Source organism: Canis aureus, chromosome 2 (assembly GCF_053574225.1).
Source record: "Canis aureus isolate CA01 chromosome 2, VMU_Caureus_v.1.0, whole genome shotgun sequence".
NCBI lineage: Eukaryota > Metazoa > Chordata > Mammalia > Carnivora > Canidae > Canis > Canis aureus.
Window position 1 is genome coordinate 26,717,042 of NC_135612.1, and position 20,047 is coordinate 26,737,088.

General features: G+C 35.8%; 1 protein-coding gene across 8 annotated transcripts in view; it reads right to left on the reverse strand.

The window, feature by feature from the left end:
* The window catches only part of MSH3 (mutS homolog 3), a 185,272-nt gene that overhangs the window by 27,229 nt on the left and 137,996 nt on the right, over positions 1-20,047 (reverse strand). For 7 of the 8 annotated variants that reach the window (XR_013362092.1, XR_013362104.1, XR_013362096.1 and 4 more), the window contains one exon: positions 15,015-15,172. Coding sequence is in view for 4 of the 8 variants with exons in the window: in XM_077866538.1 (XP_077722664.1) it covers positions 15,015-15,172 (158 nt within the window). In the remaining 4 variants the exon portion in view is untranslated. Of the gene's footprint in view, positions 1-7,448; positions 7,679-15,014; positions 15,173-20,047 lie in introns of all 8 variants that reach the window. The other variant, XR_013362106.1, reaches the window with a different exon arrangement.

Below are 20,047 nucleotides of genomic sequence, written 5' to 3' on the forward strand. Positions count from 1 at the left end.
AGGCTACAACGAAGCATGTGCTTCTAACTGTGGGAAATGTTTACTGATAGAAATATTTTCTGCTAACCTCCCTTAAGAAATATAGTCTATATTTTCATTAAATTTTGGCAGTATAATGACTTTAGAGAATTCTGGTAGACACAGAATTTTATAACTAAACACATTTTCCTTTTCACCTTGGTTACTAATAACTAAGTAACACCTTATAATAACAAAGAGCAACTCTCTTAGTTTTCTCTCTTTACTATCTTAAGTTTCTACCCTTATTTTCTCTTTGTTCCAGGATCTTTAGATACCATTTTACTCTCTTATTATCCTGCTATATTGTAAATATCCCAGTAAAGCACTGAAAATAAGTTTATGAAGCAAGACAGTATAAATTAATATAAATTTTGTACCATTAATTCAAGCATTTTATAAGACATAATACTGGACAATGATTCTGATGTTTTTCAAATGTTAAAATACGTAGAGATTTAAGGAATTATAGAACACATGGAATTATCATTCTGTTTGTATTTATATTCCAAAGTAGTGAAAAAATGGAAAATGCATTCTTTAGATTTCATCTTAGAGTTAGTTTGCTCTGAGTAGACAGGTTACAGTTATGTGATTAAGAAAAAAAAATCACTTTGATATTTTTAGGAGTGGCGGTTGACTAATCTTTCTAATCCTCTACTCCCTCCTCGTCTATAACCCTTATATAGGTCAACAAAGCTTAATAAAGCATTAATGGAGAAAAGAAATTAATACTTTTTAAAATCAGTTTCTAAAATAAAGAACATTTACATGAAAATTTGAACAAGAGTTTGTTTTTATGAGATCTTGGTATTTTGAGATAACATTCTAGATGTTTTTCAGTTGTAGCTAATGCAGTGGGCCTCTGCTCCCTCAAATCACAATTTCTGGGTCTCACACAAGGAAAATGTTAGCATGAGGGAGAAGTACTGCAATTAACAAAGAAAAATGATTTTTCATATTGAATGATCAATACTGGACCTTAAATATCAAAATGAGTGAATAGAGGCAATAATTATTGTATTGCATTAGGATTTTTGGACATATGTGAATACTTCGAAAATTGTAGTAAAAATATATATAAATAAAACTTACCATTTTAACATTTTTCAGTATACAATTCAGTGGCATTAATAAGCATGTTCAAATGTTGTGCAGCCATCACCACGATCCATTACCAGATCTTTTCATCATCCCCCAAAAGAAATTCTGTACTCATCAAAAAACAAACTCCCCATTCTCTCCTTCCTGCCAGCCCGTGGTAACCTCTATTCTACTTAATGCTCCTAAGGATTTGCCTATTCTAGCTTCCTCATGAAAGTGGAATACCTTATTTGTCTTCTAAATGCTCTATATAGGAGTACTCTTATGTTAACTTATTTTGCCTCCTTTTTGAAACTGAAGATGTTCCTATTCACTTCATTAAAAAGTTAACAGAATTCTGTATAGTAGACATGTCTAAGCTTCCTATTTTTTGATTATGTAAATTTACAAAAGGAAAATAATCTCCTAAGTAACAAAGTAACTTTTGAGAAAGATGGCATAAGAAAAAATAAAAAATTAGTCCAAGAGAAGAAAAAGCCACAAAAGGATACCAATTATTATAAGATGTGTAGATACTGGATAGTACTTAAGAAGCATAAAAAAAAAATCTGTGCTGCATTTAACTAAACATACACATTAACCCAGAAATGGAGTGAAATCACCAGATTTATCACTACATTTTATGCATTCTTGAAAGAGCCTGGAAAGCCAAATACCTAAACAAAATGATTTCCAGGAGGTAGAATTACAGCCGATTTAAATTTTTCTTTTTTGAGCTTTTCTATTTTTAAATTTTGCACAGTGAACAAACATTACAGTATAATTAGAAAATATGTTATTTTTAAAAATCGCAAATGATATATTTAAGGATACTATATTGTATCACTACCTTAAGACAAGGCAAAAAGAAGGTAAGTATCAGGTTAAATAAGCAGCTTTCTTCTAGCAACATCAAGAACATTTTATTTGCAGCAATAAAATTATTACAAAAGACAAGAAAAGTTTCTTTCATATAATTGTTTCTACTAACAGTTGCAATCAGATCACACTACAGTATTTAAAATTAAATATTTAAAACTTGTAACACTGAATTGCAAATATAACTAAGCAAAAAACACTGTTAGCAATCTTTCAATTTCAATGGAAACATTATTGAGAATCAAGACAGTAGTGGAGGGAAATGCCAAATGTGTGCTGGCTCTCATGAAACCATGTTCACTGGAAACATCCACAGACACATGCAGGCCACTTATGAAGGACATGGGAATTTTCCTATCAAAGGGAACCCAGGATGTGCTGACTGGGTAAATTTTTCTCTAACATATCCAATAGTCCATTCTGTGAGAAAGTCCCAAGAATTTCAAAGGAAAATAATTTAATAGAGTACCTGTTCTTTCCCAACTTTATATCTGTGAAAGCCACAAATAATTAAGGCCAATAAAAGAAAGATAAGATTAATCAGATTAATTAATAAGATTAATAGAGGGGAACCAGACACACCCAGAAGATGCATCCTTATAATTAAACGCACATTATGAGCTCAGGCAGGCAAATCACAATCTGAGTCTGTTGTTCCCTTTGTGAAATGTCAGGAGTTGAAATTGAATAATGGCTCCTAAATGTGGATATGTTTCAGAGTCACTTGCAGATGTTCTTAAATTTGGAGTCCAAGAGTCCCTTTCATCATACCGATTAGAACACTATCTCTAAAGGATCTGCATTTCAAACCAAACCAAATCCTTAGGTGCCTGAAGTATTAAATTCAGACAACCAATTCCTATCAAAAACAATGAAGTGAGGCATCTGTTTGCCAAACACAGCTGCGGGAATTAAATAAACAACAGAGATATTCATAAGCAACACTTCTGATGCCAATAGAATTCGTAACAGCCTACTCATTTCATAAAATATCACTTATCATGTGGTTTTTACTATTGATATTTACTACCAACTAGAAAATATGCATGTATTCAAGATGTTCTCTGTCTAAAGAGAATATACACATACATATACAAATACATATATTTAATATGTCAATATATATTTGGATATATATGTACGCATATAAATATATATGTATTTAATAGAGCACAAATACTCCACAGTAGGTGCTCAATCAATATTTGCTGAATTAAACTAGATTGGGCAAACAAATCAGTTACCATCCACAGAGTCAAAAGCAAATATTTAAAGTAGGTTAAGCACCTGAATGCCTATTACTCTCCAATTCTCTCTCAAAATAAACACACTTGCCATTTCGAGTACACAGCATTCCTGAAGTGAGGGGCCATACAGAGTTTACTTGGGTAGCATGGGATGAAAATTATTAACCCAGGGCCACTTAATGTAAATACTCCTTTCTACCAACATTTAACTGATATAAATAGAAACAAATTATGCTGAGAGAAGTCAACTGTTTAGCTTTTTTCAAACCAGACTTAATAATTCATTGCTTTCCTAAAACTTAATTAGTGAGTCTAAAAAGTTGAATGAAATTTAAGTTTGCATTTATCAGAATAATAAGCAACACAGCTTATTCCAGTGATACACTCAAAGATGTTAATGATCCTTGAAAATATGTGTCTAGAAATATCTCACTGATAAATACATACATCACAATATACCAATATAAATATACTAACTAAAGCCACATGTAAATGTTTGCCAAAATTCTTTTAAAAATAATGCTCTTATACAGGAATAGGCTATACAAGCTTATAATATTCAGAAAAAATATTCCTAAAGACTGTGTTCATAGCTTTTCACATTTATTCTTCTTATAGCACAGCACATGGCACATAGTAGGCACTCAATTCCATACTTATGAAATACGTGAATTTAAATCCAGTTGTCATGAATGTCCAATCAATAATACAAAAATAACCAATTTAAAGATAAAGTTTAGAGCCAAATTTTATGCATACATCTCACTCTGCTAGATTTTCAATATTTCTTCATTGGGTACAAAAAGAATTTGAAATGATTTAGAACAACAACATATCCATAAGGACACCTGGTGTCTCAGTCCGTTAAACAACTTCCTTAGGCTCAGGTCATGATCCTGTGGTCCTGGGATCAAGTCCCACGTCAAGCTCCCTGCTCAGCGGGGGAGCCTGCTTCTCCCTTCTCCCTATGCTGCTCCCCTTGCTGTGTCCTTTTGCTTTCCCTCTACCAAATAAATAAAACCTTTAAAAATATATCTATGATGGAAAAATTACAATGAATACGAAACTAAGATTATAAGCCATATAGTAGGTTCTCACATTAAGACAGCATACTTTACATGAGCTTTGGAAATGCTAATTTTGCAGTCTCACCTTAGGGATTCCAACTTAATAGGTCTCTGATACAAGGCTTAGAAAAATTTTAAACATTTTAAATAATCATCTCTATGATTCTGATGCAACTGTTAGAAGAACCATATTAGAGAAATACCCCTATGTAAGAAGAGGGGAAAACTAAACCAAATTTGTTTCTGCACCTGAGCCTTGAATTTAGCTCTTGCTTTTCTGGCAGTCAAGACAAAAAGGAATTAAAGAGGAAGCAACTATTGGCTGATGAGAGGAAGTCTGGCAGTTTGTCAGAGAAGGCCAATAAACCGCTTCAAATCCTTTTGTAAACAGGCACAGCATGTACATAGAGGGAAAACAATTCCCTAGCATTAACAAAAAATGACTTATCAGAAGGCACTTAATGTAAAAGACAGTAAATAATAAAAATGAAAATTTACTTATGAGCAATTTTGGAGACTATACAGGAACACCATCAAATGGGTATGTCTAATTTTATTTTCTTTTGAGACAGAGAGAGAGCATGCAAACCCATGCCTGCATCCCTGTGCCGGTGGGGGAGGGGCAGTGGTAAAGGGAAAGAGAGAATCTTAAGCAGGCTCCACACCCAGCACAGAGCCAGATGCAGGCTCAACCTCACCACCGTGAGATCATGACCTGAGCCAAAATCAAGAGTCAGATGCTTATATGACTGAGTCACCCAGGTGTCCCTAATTTAATTTTTTTAAAGATTTTATTTAATTATGAGAGACACAGAGAGAAAGGCAGAGACATAGACAGAGGGAAGCAGCCTCCATGCAGGAAGCCTGATGTGGGACTCGATCCCACGTCTCCAGGATGACACCCTGGGGCTGAAGGCGGCACTAAACTGCTGAGCAGTTTAGGGCTGCCCTCTAATTTAATTTTAAAGCACAGGGACAAACTTTTATATACTGCTGGCAGCCTCCTTGAAGAACAAGAAAGATGCACATTCCTAACACTTCACAGTCCCACTCCTAGACAACAATCTGGATTCAAAAAACTCATTCACGTGCATCAGAAGAATGTGTGTAAGACAAGTACCAGTACTGTCTGCATCTGAAACAAATTTGAAACATGTTAAATATCAATCAAGGAAAATGGATAAACAGTGTTAGGTGTATATGCAATGGAATATCTATAATTATAGAAAAATGAAGAAACTAGAATTATATGTATCTATACATATTGTATATATGTATACATTATTGTGAATGATGAATTCATAAATATAACATTGAGGGGGGAAAAGTCACTTGCAGAAGAATACAGTGTGATGTGACACATATAAAGTGTAAAAGCATACCTGATAACTTTGTATACTGTCTCAAAAACATACCTGTGTAGTAAAAATATAAAGAAATGCCTGGAATAAAAACTATAGTCAAGAAGGGCAGTTCTTCTACATGGTGTGGAAAGGAAAAGAATCAGAGAGAATTATAGGTTCAGAAATATTGGCAATGCTTTATTTCTTTAGTAGGGTGGTAGTTGCCTGTGGGATTGTTATATATCTGAATTATTTTCCAATAAATAAATGAAAAATAGGAAGGTATAATACCAAACCATATTCTAGTAAGGATCTAGGATATAAATGAATATGGTCCATGCAGACTCCTTTTCAATTATAACAGGAAGAGAGGGCAAGGACAGAAGAAAAGACAAGGAACAGGGTCCTTATATACTAAAGCAGTGCATCCCAGATATAGCTCTCTGAGGTTAAAGAGACCAAGGAGCAAGATACCTTGCAGTCATTAAAACATGTGAGGTTAATCAGCATGAACTGATAGAGAAATATGTCCCCCACATATTAGGAAATAAAAGCAAGCTTCATAGCAGTAATGCTTAGTGTAATACCATTTATATAAGAGAAGATTTATGTATAATATTATTACATTTGTGGAAAGTTACACAAAGAATCAGTAATGGTTGTTGACCTGGGGAGAAGGCAAAACTTTCACTTTATACCCTATTATACTGTCAAACTGTTATTTGACAGTTTTCATAATGAATGCATCTATAATTTTTAAATTAACATTTATTTTTTTTTAATTTTTATTTATTTATGATAGTCACACAGGGAGAGAGAGAGAGAGAGAGAGGCAGAGACACAGGCAGAGGGAGAAGCAGGCTCCATGCACCGGGAGCCCGACGTGGGATTTGATCCCAGGTTTCCAGGATCGCGCCCTGGGCCAAAGGCAGGCGCCAAACCGCTGCGCCACCCAGGGATCCCTAAATTAACATTTATAATTAAACAACTGAGCTCTCCAGCAGGGGCTTGGGGAAATGCTTCTCAATCTCAGCTTTACTTCAAAACCATCTGGACGCTTACAAAACTCAACTTCCAGACTCTAGTCCAACTTAGAACCTCTGAGGGGAGGGCCCAGGTATCACCATTTTTTAAAAGCTCCATTAAAAAAAAACATCCAATGGGGGTGCCTGCGTGGCTCAGTGGGTTAAATGTTAGACTCCTGATTTTGACTCAGGTCATGATCTCAGGGTCCATGATATTAAGCCTCATCTTGAGCTCTGTGATGGGTATGGAGCCTGCTTAAGATTCTCTCTTCCCCTCTTCCTCTGTTCCTCGTAACCCTTCTGTGCACGTGCGCACACACACACACACACACACTCTCTCTCTCTCTCTCAAAAGAAGTCCAATATATATTAAGGGTTAAAACTCACTGCTTCAGATGTTATGTGTGCAAATGACAATGTGTGTGCTATGAAAATTAAAGACATCAATCTTGTACACTGATCCAGACAAGAAAACTATTCATGCCTAAAGGAGGAAGAACTAAGGTTATATATAGGCTGGGTTAAAAACTTTTGGGAAAAGTAAGCTCTGATACACCGAAGCACCTGAAAAGGTTTAGACTCGGAACCCCTAATTCCATTCTACTGAGTATAGAACAGAAATTCGCCCTGGAAAAAAGTATTCCCAGTGACCATACAAGCATTTCACTAGACTCCTGTAAAAATCTCATTTTGAGTGATATCGCCCTTAATTTGGGGTTGTATCTTTGTTACATGTTTATTTCAGATTTTTAAAAATATTAATAAGCAGAAGAAAAGAACACTCACCATGATCCCATATCCCTTATGATATTTTGGAATATAAGCCTTCTGTTTAGATGATTTTCTCTGCATATATTTACATATATAATTTCTCATACAAAAGTGGAATCACAGTGAATGCCAGGGTTTGTAACCAGCTCTTTGTCATGTATTATAACAACAACATTCTTTCACGTAATACTACCTCTTGATGGGCCCACCAGGACCAGGTCACTGTAAAATGTATCCCTAAGTAGCTGAAAAAAATGATGTGTTTGAAGGAGTTAATTCAGAATGAAAACTACTATACTGAAACAATTAATTTAGCATTTGCAAGGTTCAAAGGACAGCTTTTATATTACATAGTGATTAGTAATCAGTTCCTCAAGGCTGGTTCATGAGATATAGGCATGTTATCATAACACGGAGGAAGAAGCTCATGTCCCATATAAGCACCATCCAAGTTAGCTACTAGCTAATCTTATCATTAAAAATTATTGTCTAACACAGTAAGAAAGTTTTTAAAAGCTGTTTTCTTAAGCAATTTATTTGTTTTTCTAGGTACTGCAAAACTATTTTATTTTATTTTTTTTTTTAATTTTTTTTTTTAATTTTTATTGATTTATGATAGTCACAGAGAGAGAGAGAGAGAGACAGAGACACAGGCAGAGGGAGAAGCAGGCTCCATACACCGGGAGCCCGACGTGGGAATCGATCCCGGGTCTCCAGGATCGTGCCCTGGGCCAAAGGCAGGCGCCAAACCGCTGCGCCACCCAGGGATCCCTGCAAAACTATTTTAAATGAACAAGTTTACCTTTGTGGAAAACTCTGAGACAAATCTGAGGCTTCGCCACAACAGTGTTGGTCATTATGTGATAAATATTTTAAGTTTCAAAAAAAAAAAAAATTTTAAGTTTCATTCCTGGCTTCATTTTAATCCCTCACCCTCATTTTTACTTACAATATTTGTAATCTTCTGCAAACCGACTTAAAGACTCCTTTCTGGACAATGGCGGGATAAATATGAATGAATGAGCAAGCAAATGATCACACATATACAATCAAATCACTTCTCCATCACTTACTACACTGTAATGCCTTGTGCCTCCATCTCCCTTACCACACCTAAGTTTCTTGAGGGCAGGTAAAGTGGTCTCATTTGGCTTCATATCCCTAACGCCTAATATCAAACTCTGGTACACAGCAAAGTTTTAAGAAAAATACGTGTTTAGTATACTAGAGTTTTCACCTCATTACTGAGCCAGTGCTAAAGTGTCTCAACAGCCTAGAATTTATGCTTATGACAGAGAACCGTAATGGCCCTCTTACGATGCAGCCTCCTTGCTATGGTGTACGTTACCAATTGAGATGACTTCTGAAATCAGATCCTCCTCCTGAATTTTTCAGTGATAAAACCCACCATTCACTCCTCTTCACCTATCTCCCTTCATCCATGGTAGTCACCAGGGCTTTGTCAATTCTAACCCTGCAGGGATCCCTGGGTGGCGCAGCGGTTTAGCGCCTGCCTTTGGCCCAGGGCGCGATCCTGGAAACCTGGGATCAAATCCCACGTCGGGCTCCCGGTGCATGGAGCCTGCTTCTCCCTCTGCCTGTGTCTCTACCTCTCTCTCTCTCTCTCTCTCTCTCACTGTGTGCCTATCATAAATAAAAAAAAAAAAAAAAATTAACCCTGCAACATCCCTCTTCTGTCCCTTGTCCACTTCCATTTCTATCAGCCTAATTAAAATGCTCAGCCTCTCTTCAAGAATTCCTATATTACATCATCCCTTTGTATAGTTTGTCTTTCACAGTGTGGCAGGATTTTAATCTCTTCCTGGAACCTCAACTGTAACTCTGATCACAACACTTTCCTACTCCTGTGTCTTTAAGGACTCCCCACTGCCCATGGAATTATCTTCCATTTGCCTGATCTTGACTGAACAGTCAATTCATTCAATAGCCCTTTTCTTCAGTGTCTGTTACGTATGTACAAAGTAGATGGAGTTCCAGGTTTGGGGAGGGAGAAGGGAAATGTACAAAACATGAAACGCATCTTCTGGGAATGGACCACACAACAGTAGAGGTAGACCTATACAAGAATAATTATAGAACTAAACTGGTAAGAACTTTTATAAAAAAAAGGGGGGGGAGCAAAATACACGTATGATGGAAGTAAAGAGATGAGAAATAGTAATTCTGGCTATGGGAATCAAGGGAGACTTCATGAAGGAGGTGGAATTCTAACAAGAGAAAAATCAGCAGAAGTATTTCTGGCACATGAAATAGTATAAACTGAAAAAAGACATGGGAAAGCACACAATAGCTTTTCTTGGAATTCAGAAAGAAGTGCTAGGTTGACACATAGGTAGGTGAGGGAAAGAAACCAAAAACAAGACTGAAAAGGTTGGGGGTCATCTGGTGGTTCCCAAAGGACATGCTCAGAGACCTGTATTCACTGTTTAGAGGTTTAGCAACAGAACGATCTGATCATAGCTGTGCTCTCAGAGGCACTTCACAAGGGCCTTTTCTCTTAAAAACTGACTGAAGAGAAGAAAAAAGGAAGACTGAGAAGAGAAGGGAAGCAGTTTCTGCAATAATATGTAGTACGTAATGGGTGCCAGGATTAGACTTGAAGCAGTAAAAAATGCATCACTGGCCAAAGAGTGTGCTCAGCAATATCTGTTGGGGACATTGCAATCAGATTCAAACATATTTTATCAATTTTTTCTTCTTGCCTGATGAGCTTCTGAGTCCAGGTGATCCAGCACTCATCTCAAGTTTCAGGGCTACTATCAGCCAGCCCCGTGTGTGTGGCACCCACAGCTTGTGGATCCACCACTGCTCAAGCTTGGTAAGACTCGTCCCAGGCCCCATCCTTCTGCTTTTCAAGTTTTCATCAGTCAGAATGCTGCATGTCCCCTTCTGTGGTTCTTCGAGCCAACATCAAGTCCATACTGCTCTACATTTGCCAGGTTTTATCCAACTCTGTGTCTCACTTACCTCCTAAGCCCAGACACCAGGCACTTTGGAATAGCAGCCAAATAATCAGCCAACTTCCGTGTCCTTGCTCTCTTCTCCACATGGGCACCCTTCCCTTTCCTCTCTAGCCCTTCCGCTGCAGCCCTCTCCAAAATTGGCTATTCATTTCCTTGCCTCCTGTGATACTGCAAGGGTTCTCCTGCTCACCACTCTTACTTCTAGGCTTTACCTCCTCATAAGAAAAACATCTCCTTTGAGGTTATACCATTTGACCATAACATCCTCCCTTTGTCAGCTACTCAACCTCAAATCACTCCTCCTCATTCATCTAAGTGGTTAACATTTGGTATATATTTTCTCCTCTGCCCCGAGAGCTCTGCCAATGTCTCTGATAGCACTAAAGGTCCATGTAGCTAAAGCAGCCAACACCATCTAGATCAATTCTAGATCTCCTCTTCACCATTCTCCTCCTCTAACTCAGCCATCCAGCACCAGGGACACATCTTGGACTTCAACAGAGACATGAACTATTTTACCTCAAAAGCTGTCCATTCCGGCTCACACAGCACCTCCACCACAACTGTTGTTCAAACCTCCCAGGACTCCAGCCCACCTACCACTGCGCTTTCCCCTGGGCCCTCCTCTTTGCTGAAGTTCCATGGTCCATTATTCCTAACACACACTTGCCAACTCTTAAACTCCCTCTGCTTTTTCACCCACTTCTCTGGGAAAACTCCACCCTTGAAAAAAAAAAAAAAGGGCGACACTCCAATTCTATCGTTCCTTCTTTGTTTATGAGCTGGGACACTTCTATAAGGAGAAACTTCCTCTCATCATCTGTGTGGAAAGATACAATAGCTGCTTAATTCTCTCTTTATTTTTCAATTTTCATTCTCCAAAGTGATTAATGATTTTTTTGTTATGAGTATCATTAATCTATTCTAGTATGCTCCAAGGTAATCAATGCATTTTTTTAAATCAATGCATTTTTTTAAATCATAAATTTACGGATATAACATATTCCCCCGGATATCCCACTGAAACATGTTCAAGCCTACATTCAAAAACAGAACAAGTCCCTCATTGGATCTTTCATCTCCTCCTCCCAGCCAAGCTGCCCTGGTGACACTTGTACAAACATTGTATTTCTTGACCTTTCACTCCCTTCTTTACCATCTTTAACTGGAGTATGGTCTCACCACTCCACCAAAATAGGCTCTTGCTGGGGTGTCTGAGTGGCCCAGTTGGTTGGGCATCTGACAACAGGTTTCAGCTCAGGTCGTGATCTCAGGGTCATGACACTAATCCCCGCATGGGGCTCCAAGCTCAGTGCAGAGTCTGCTTGAGATTTTTCTCTCCCTCTCCCTCTGCTCCTCCCATTCATGTTTGCTCTCTAAAATAAGTAAATAAATAAATCTTTAAAACAAACAAAAAACAAAACAGCTCCTGCTAAGGTCTCTAATGACCACCACTTTGTTAAGATCAAAGTTGACTTCAGAGGCTTCCTTTTACCTGACCGCTCTGTGCGGCTGGCCACTTCATTTCTTCTTGAAGGAGTATTCCCCTGACACTGTAACATCTTATAGTGTTTTTGTCTTGTCAGTTTTTCCAGTTTATCATCTTACTCATCTGGGACATGTTGGTAGTCCTAAGGCTCGGTCTTAGAACATTATTTTCTCCACTATACTCTCTGCTAAGATGATCTCACCCACACCCAGGACTTTCACTTATACAAAGATGTCTCAGAGCAAGTTTATATCATTATCTTTCATCTCTCCCTCTGGACTCTATACACAACTGCCTATATGATGGCTCCTCTCAAATGTCTCAGAGTGTTTCTACTTACTATGTATACAAATAAAGTCAGGATCTGGGATCTCTGGGTGGCGCAGCGGTTTGGCGCCTGCCTTTGGCCCAGGGCGCGATCCTGGAGACCCGGGATCGAATCCGACATCGGGCTCCCAGTGCATGGAGCCTGCTTCTCCCTCTGCCTCTCTCTCTCTGTGACTATCATAAATAAATAAAAATTTAAAAAAATTATAAAATATAAATAAATAAAGTCAGGATCTATGAAAAAAAAATCACCCTCTTCCACTAAATGTCAGCACTGACCAAAGAGATGTACAAACCACTGTCATCTCTGACAACTCCTTTTATCTCAGATGCATACCCCTTCTATCACCAGTCCCTGTTGATTTATTTCCTGAACACTCTTCAAATGCCTCTCCTTTCCACTCTATCACTACAAACCTCATCCAAACTATTGACACCTCTCACTAAGACCACTACAGGAGTCTACTGATAAGGTTACTATCATGTCCTTTCTCCAAACATGCCCTGCATTGATCATGCCAAGCACTGCTTAAAATCCTTCGATGGTTTCCCATGGCTTAGGATAAACTCCTACCACTCTATACTCTACGTAACTTGAAGCTATTCTTCAGCTTCATCCAGAATAACGCTCCCTAAGAACCAGGGGGAATTTAGTTCCTTATCTGTTATTATTTTTTTTTAAATGTTAAAAGGCCTCTGTACACATGCTCCCTTTGTCTGAAATGCTCTTTTTTCCTTTGATTAGTTAGCTAGCCCTTCAGATAGGTTTTAAGAGTCACTTGCTAAAGGAAACCCTCTCCTGTCCAGATCATACCCCAGTCCCACAGGCTGTCCTGGCATCTTGCATATAGCCGTTGTAGACTTGCCACAGCTGCATTTTCACATTTTTTATACAATCGTTTTGGTTAATGTTGATCTCCACCGGCTAAGTTTTACCAGCACAGAAACCATGGTTGCATTGTAGTCCCAGTGCCTGTCATACATTACATGCTAAGTTAGTATATGTTGGATGAATGAATAAATGAAATTGAATAAATATCCAAATTTCTTGACATTAGTGTGGTTTGTCCTTTTTCAGAAGGCTTCTACTTGCTCTCACTGAATGTACTTTATTTTTTAAATATTATTATAATAAAGTTGAGCTGTTTTTATTATTATCACTGAATTCATTTTTTGTAGGCCAAAACTATTTTCTGATTACCTCCAAATACATTCCCAAACACTTGCCTAACTCCATGAGAAAAACTGGAAAAAAGCAAATTCTTACTTTCTGTTCTCTTGGCAACTATGGCCATGAGGCACAGGTCTGGTTAATGAAATTTAAGTGGAAGTTTTCTGGGAGGCTTCTGAAAAGGTATTGATCCTGAAGGGGGAAAAAAAAAGTAGGGAGGGAACTGTGGCATTCTGTCCTTTCTCCTCATGTGATGTGATGTCTGGAGTCACAGCAACTATCTTGCAACTACATGGGAAATGCCAACAATGAACCACTGAAGCAGCAGAAGCAGCAGCCCACTCCAAGTCTTCTCATTGTATGAGAAAAGTAAACTCTTATTTTTTTTTCTATTACTTATATCTAAAAACATCCATAACTGTTATTCTGCTAACAAGATTCTCTTTCAGATAAACCACCTTACTCTGCCCAAGGAGTCTTTTTTTCTCTTCTCCTTTTAATCTTTTCTCTCTTTGGTCAAATTTCTGTCGCTCTCCCTAGTAATGTAACCAAAATAATGTAACCAAAATAAAATACCGGGCATTTACACACACACACACACACACAAAAACACTTTTTTTTTTTTTTTAAACAAAATAGAAGATTAAGGGCAATTTAGAAAGTAAAGAAAGATTCTTTAAATTTCTTATACTGAGTTGATCTACAAATATAGAGACCAGAATAACATCTATTTGGTGATATGGCATCAAACAGAATTTAGATCTCTTTGCTCTGTTCACTTCTCAGACTAAAAACCAAGCACAAAAGTAGGTAAAGTATTTTAATGTCTACTCAGATGTATCAATACCAGCATGTGATATATTCTGATATAATTCCAAAGTCAAGTATCATATAAATATGCAGCTGGACGATAAATCAAACATTTGTACACAAAGCTTGACTACACACATATGGACTAAATTTAATTTTTCCAAAAATGTACATGCAAGAAGTATAAATAATACTTTAAGAACAGATAAATCTGAATAAATAGATTAGACTATGATTTTCCTACTAGTGAGACCAGGATATTTCACCTGTATTCCTAATAAAACATGCAATTTAGGTTTAGAAATTAGGGGTAAGACCTAGTCAGTTGTAGGTAATGTTCTTAGAGTTAAAAAAAAAAAAAAAAAAAAAAAGAATATGAATTAAATTATCTTGGGCCAGTGCCCTTTTCAGTCTGTTCTTAGTCCCCCATCTATATAGCAAGGATGCTGGACTGGTTTCTAGACTGTGTTCTGCAGAGCCTATCCAGACAAGTCTGCAAGCCTTCCACTCTGACTCAGGCAGAGCAGATCTGCTTTTATCTGTTTAAATATTCATCTTTTATATAAGATTTTCGTTAAAGTAAGAACTCAGGAACTAAAAATACCTTGAAAATTACTGGACAAAATGGTCTCCTTGGTCTCCTCTGATACTAACATGCATGATGAAATGATTTAAGCTTCTAAGCTCTAAATATTTTAAGAGCAAATCTATTCATCTAAATATGTACACAGAAAGTTCATGTGACAATGTGGGCTTGCTTTATTTTCAGAAATATATTCAAATAGAACTAATGTTTTTACCTTGTGAAAATGCCATCCACAATTCCAATTGTTGCTTCCTCCGCAGGAACATAGGAGCCAATCTGAGCCATGATAGTAATCAATGCAACTTGTTTTATGTAGGAGCTCTTTCCACCCATGTTTGGTCCAGTAATTATCATTACTCTCTCTGAGTCCCCCTGGAAAATTAAAAAGCAATTTCACTTATTGTACCCAAAGGGCTTTTACATAATACCTATAATTTCTTCCATAATTAGGCAAAAGATGGCTTTCTGGTATTTAAATATGTTACCAATTAAGAATCACAAAGGGAAAGAGGACCTCTTTGTTTTCAACCGAACTGTGCTGCAAAACAGTGAATTCTTAGCAACCCATAGGATTGTTTCTGCATATAAAAAAGGAAACAATAAGAAGTAACCTAAATGAGAGAACCACTATGGCTCTCTCATTAAATATTATTAAATATTCACTAATTTGCCTGTGTGTGTGTTTTTTATACTGTTCACATTTAAAAATCTATCAATTTCCATTTATCCATCTTAAAACGACATATACTATATAGCTAATTGCTTAAGGCCCTAATTTGGGTTGACAGCACCAGAATTTTTTTCAGTTATAATGGATGACTACTAAAGACGTTTATAATACCAAATTCTATTCACTCTCATTTCACCAGAGTGTAAAGGAGGCAGAAAAGCTCAAACACTTGTACTAATTTAATTTCTAGAACTTGCCTCTATTAACCAATTACAGTGTTTGCCACATACAGACTCACCCTAAGGGAAATTATCCATCTGTAGCTCTCTGTAGATGAATTAGCCTGAGGCATTCGTGTGCTGTGCGGTGTGAACCCACCAGACTGGGCAATACCTGCCTGGTCAAGAGTGGCCACTAAGAGCCCTAGAGGTGGCCTCACATAATAGGTCTTCTGAAACTAATCAAATAATCTCTTGGGACTTTGAACTGAATACCATGCAGTGATTCAATCTAGAGGAGAGGCTGAAAAGAAACACAGATCAAGGCCACAAAACACAGGAACCACGAGTAAGAAGTTATGAGAAAAAAAAGGTATGAAGAAAATTACATAGAAAAGGGAGTAAAGGGGGAAGTTAGCAATGAAAAGTAAGAAAAAGCAGGGGAAAGCCCAGAGGAGTTAAAGAAACTTCACATAAATAATGAGGGTTTCAAAGTTAAAATATTATAAAGCTTTACTATTGAGGGGATAAAAAGTAAACCTGTTCCATTGCTAAAGCTGTCTTATAAATTCTTTAAAGAACCTATAATGTCTGGTTAATTCACTAAATGTCTGGCTAATTAACTAGTCTCACTAAAGCCAAGTTGTACTAGAGACCTTGTTCTCCCTGTGATTCCTTTTTCTTATGGTTACAGGTAGGTTTACAATGAGCATAAGTCTCCATTATTTGAAAGAACTCAAGTGAATCTATGTTTCTTGGAACGGAAACAGCTTAACACAGTGAAAGCAAGGAAAGCAACTTTGCATGAGTAGAAAGATGAAAATAATGATTAAAATAAAATTAATCTCCCACAGAGATTTAAAAATAATAAGCCTATTGTAAACAACAGGCTTTACACATTTACACATATTGTAAATATGTGACATAACCAAGTATTTCAAAAATTTAAATAAAATGAACATATTTCTTTTTTGAAACTGGCAAAATGACACAAGAAATAGATAATCTGAATAACCCTGCATCTGTTAAAGAAATTACATCTGTAATTAAAAACCCTCCCATTAGGAAAACTCCAAACCCAGATAATTTCCCACTGATTCTTGCAAACATATAAGAAATAGCACTTTCCTTACAAAAATTCCTCTACAGAACAGAACAAGGGCAATTCTTACCAAAATATTTTAAAAATCCAAAATCTTGATAACAAAAACCCGCAAGAACATTACAAGAAAGAAAAATTATAGGCCAAGTTCATCCATAAGTATATATGTCAAACTTCTCAGAATATTAATAAACCAAACCAAAGCTAAATGAACATTTAGAATTTTTGAGGAGTACAAGGTTGGTTTAATATTCAAAGCCCAATCAATGTAATTCAACACATTAAGAGAATAAAGAAGACAATTCAGAAGATGATCTTCAAAGACACAGAAAGCATTTGATAAAATTCAGTATCTGCTCATTAAGGAAAAAAGGTGGGGAAAGGAAACAAGAGGTTCAATTATTGGAAAGAAAATAGGACATCTGTCATTATTCCTACAGTCATGATTATATTCCCAGAAAATTTAAAGAAATCTATAAAACTTATTATAAGCAATAAATGAATTAAACAATATCTTTAGATACAAGGTCAGTAATCAAAAGTCAACTTTATTTCTAGATTTTAGCAATAAGTAATTGAAAATAGAAAATTTAATGATACAATTTACCATAGTAGAAAAAGAAATCAAATACTAGGAATAAATGTAACAAAAGAGCAAGACCTCTACACTGCAAACTACAAAACCTTTTTGAAAGAAATTAAGGAACAACTAATTAAATGAAAGAATATACTATGTTCATAGGTTAGAAAGGCTCAATATTGTAATGCTACAATAAACTGTGTTCTGGAACAAGGAGCTACAATGGAATAAAACAGAAACACACTGACGTATATACAGTTACCTGATTTACAACAAAGTGACACTATAGAACAGTAGAAAAAAAAAAAGAACAGTAGAAAAAGGATGGTCTTTTCAATAATGGTGTTTGGTTAGAAGGATGTTCATACAGAAAAATAAGAAATTTTGATCCCTAACTTACATCAAAAACAAAAATCAATTCCAGGAGATTATAGCTTTGACAGATGGAAAACCCAAGATTATTAGGCAATCATATATAACCTTGGGATACAGAAAGATTTAACAGATCACAAGTCATTATTAACTATAAAGGAGGATTTAAAAATTCAAGTAAATTAAAACTAAATGCTATTCACCAAAAGATGCCATGAAGGAAATGAAAAGCTACAGAATAGATTATATGTATTATATGTTTCCCAAGGACTCAAATCCAGTATACATAAAAAACTTCTACAAATCAAAAGAAAGATAACCCCAAGAAAAATGATCGAGAAAACTTTAAAAGAACATGACAAAGGAATACACAAATGGCTTGGTAGAGGGTCAGAGACAGGATTACAAATAAGCCAAAAAAAAATTTTTTTTTGCCATATCCAATAAATGATGGTGGGACAATTGGGTACACATATAAAAAAAAAATCAGAGTTAGGCCTGAATCTCACACAGAGGCCCCCAAATCAAATCTAGTTAAGGGAATTAACTGTGAAAAGCAAACTTTAAACTTTTAGATGAAAACAAGGGAGAACAGCTTAATGTCAGCAAGGTAGAGAATGATTTATTGAACAAGATAAGAAAAGCAGAATAAAAATTATAAATCATAGGGATGCCTGAGTGGCTCAGCAGTTGAGCACCTGCCCCTTGCCTGGAGCCTGCTTCTCCCCTTGCTTACATCTCTGCCTTTCTCTCTGTGTGTCTTTCATGAATAAATTAATATATATATATATATATATATATATATAAATCATAAAGGGAAAGACTAATATATTTGATTAATTTTTTTAAAAAATTCTACTAAGCCACCAAACATAAAACGAAAAAGTCTAAAATAAAGAAGTACCACTCTTACATAGTAAAAACACCAAAACAATGGAAAAATGGGCAAAAGACACGAATAGGATATTTACAGAAAAAGAAACACTAAAAGCCAAAAACATACTCTTAATCAGGAAAAGGAAAAGGAAATCGCAGGATTTTTCAAGGGACCCACAAGCTATCTCTAACATTCAAATGAAGGAAACAGTAAAAATTTTTGAAGGAATAATTTTTAAAAGATACTTTCATATTCAACGTATCATCAAAAGGCTTATGAGTCTACTTATGCAGCATGTTACAAAGTATATGGAAAGCAATTTGGAAATGCCTAGTGAAGTTAAAAAAAAACCACTGTGTATCAGTCTACATAACTCAGCAATTCCTTTTCTAGGAGTCTACCTTAGGAAAATATACAAGTGCTGAAGAAGATATATTTATAATACTGTCCACTCTAATACTGTTTGTACTCATAATAGACAAAAAGAAAAAAACCCAACAAATTATCTATCATTAGGAAGATGAATAGATCTACTTTGTACAATTATGAAAACAATCATTTACAAAAATAGCATAATAGGTTCAATGTGCCTATTTATGTACATTTTTAATATACACAAAATTATATATTGTTAAAATACAAATACATAGAAGAATAAAAACATGTACAAGGATAACAAGTAATATTAGGATAATGGTTACAATGAGATAAGGAAATGAAGGGGAAAGAAAAGGGATAGCAATTAATTATGTATAAACTTAGCTAGATCTGTTAACACTTTATTTCCTTTAAATAAATCTAAAGTTCATATCACAAAAGGTCATTCTCTTTGATATCTGAGTGAAGGGTAAATGAGTGCTATACTGTTTTCTATATTTTTTTCATTTGTTTGAAATATTAGGTAGTTTAAAAGTATTGAAGTGAATTATCTTAAAATTTAATTATTCCATGAATGATCATCATGAACCATCAAATAACTCTTTATATATCCATTAATTTAGGAAAAATTTACATAACTTCCAAATGATATTTTGTTATTTGGATTTCCAGCATATTTACATAAAAACAGAATACTAGAAAAAAACTCCACATAATAGAAAGTAAAAGAATGGAACACAGGACGGAATAACCTACAGAAGGGTTACATGTGCCATGAGGAGGCCCTGAACTGTGAAGGCACCATTGGTGGAGCTACCTGAAGTGGAATTACCAAACCTAATGAGCAACGGGAGTAGGTGATGGAAGTGCACAAACAAAAAATTTTTTTAAACAGTAATTTAAGAAAACTATGAGAAAAAAAAATATATATATACATCTTCTTTCTCATAGATAAGTTATTTCTTCCAATGCCTTCAAAGATAAGAGTATTTATTATACTCATTGCTTAATTCAGTTTCTTTATCCAATGAGAATCAAAAATTTGACAGG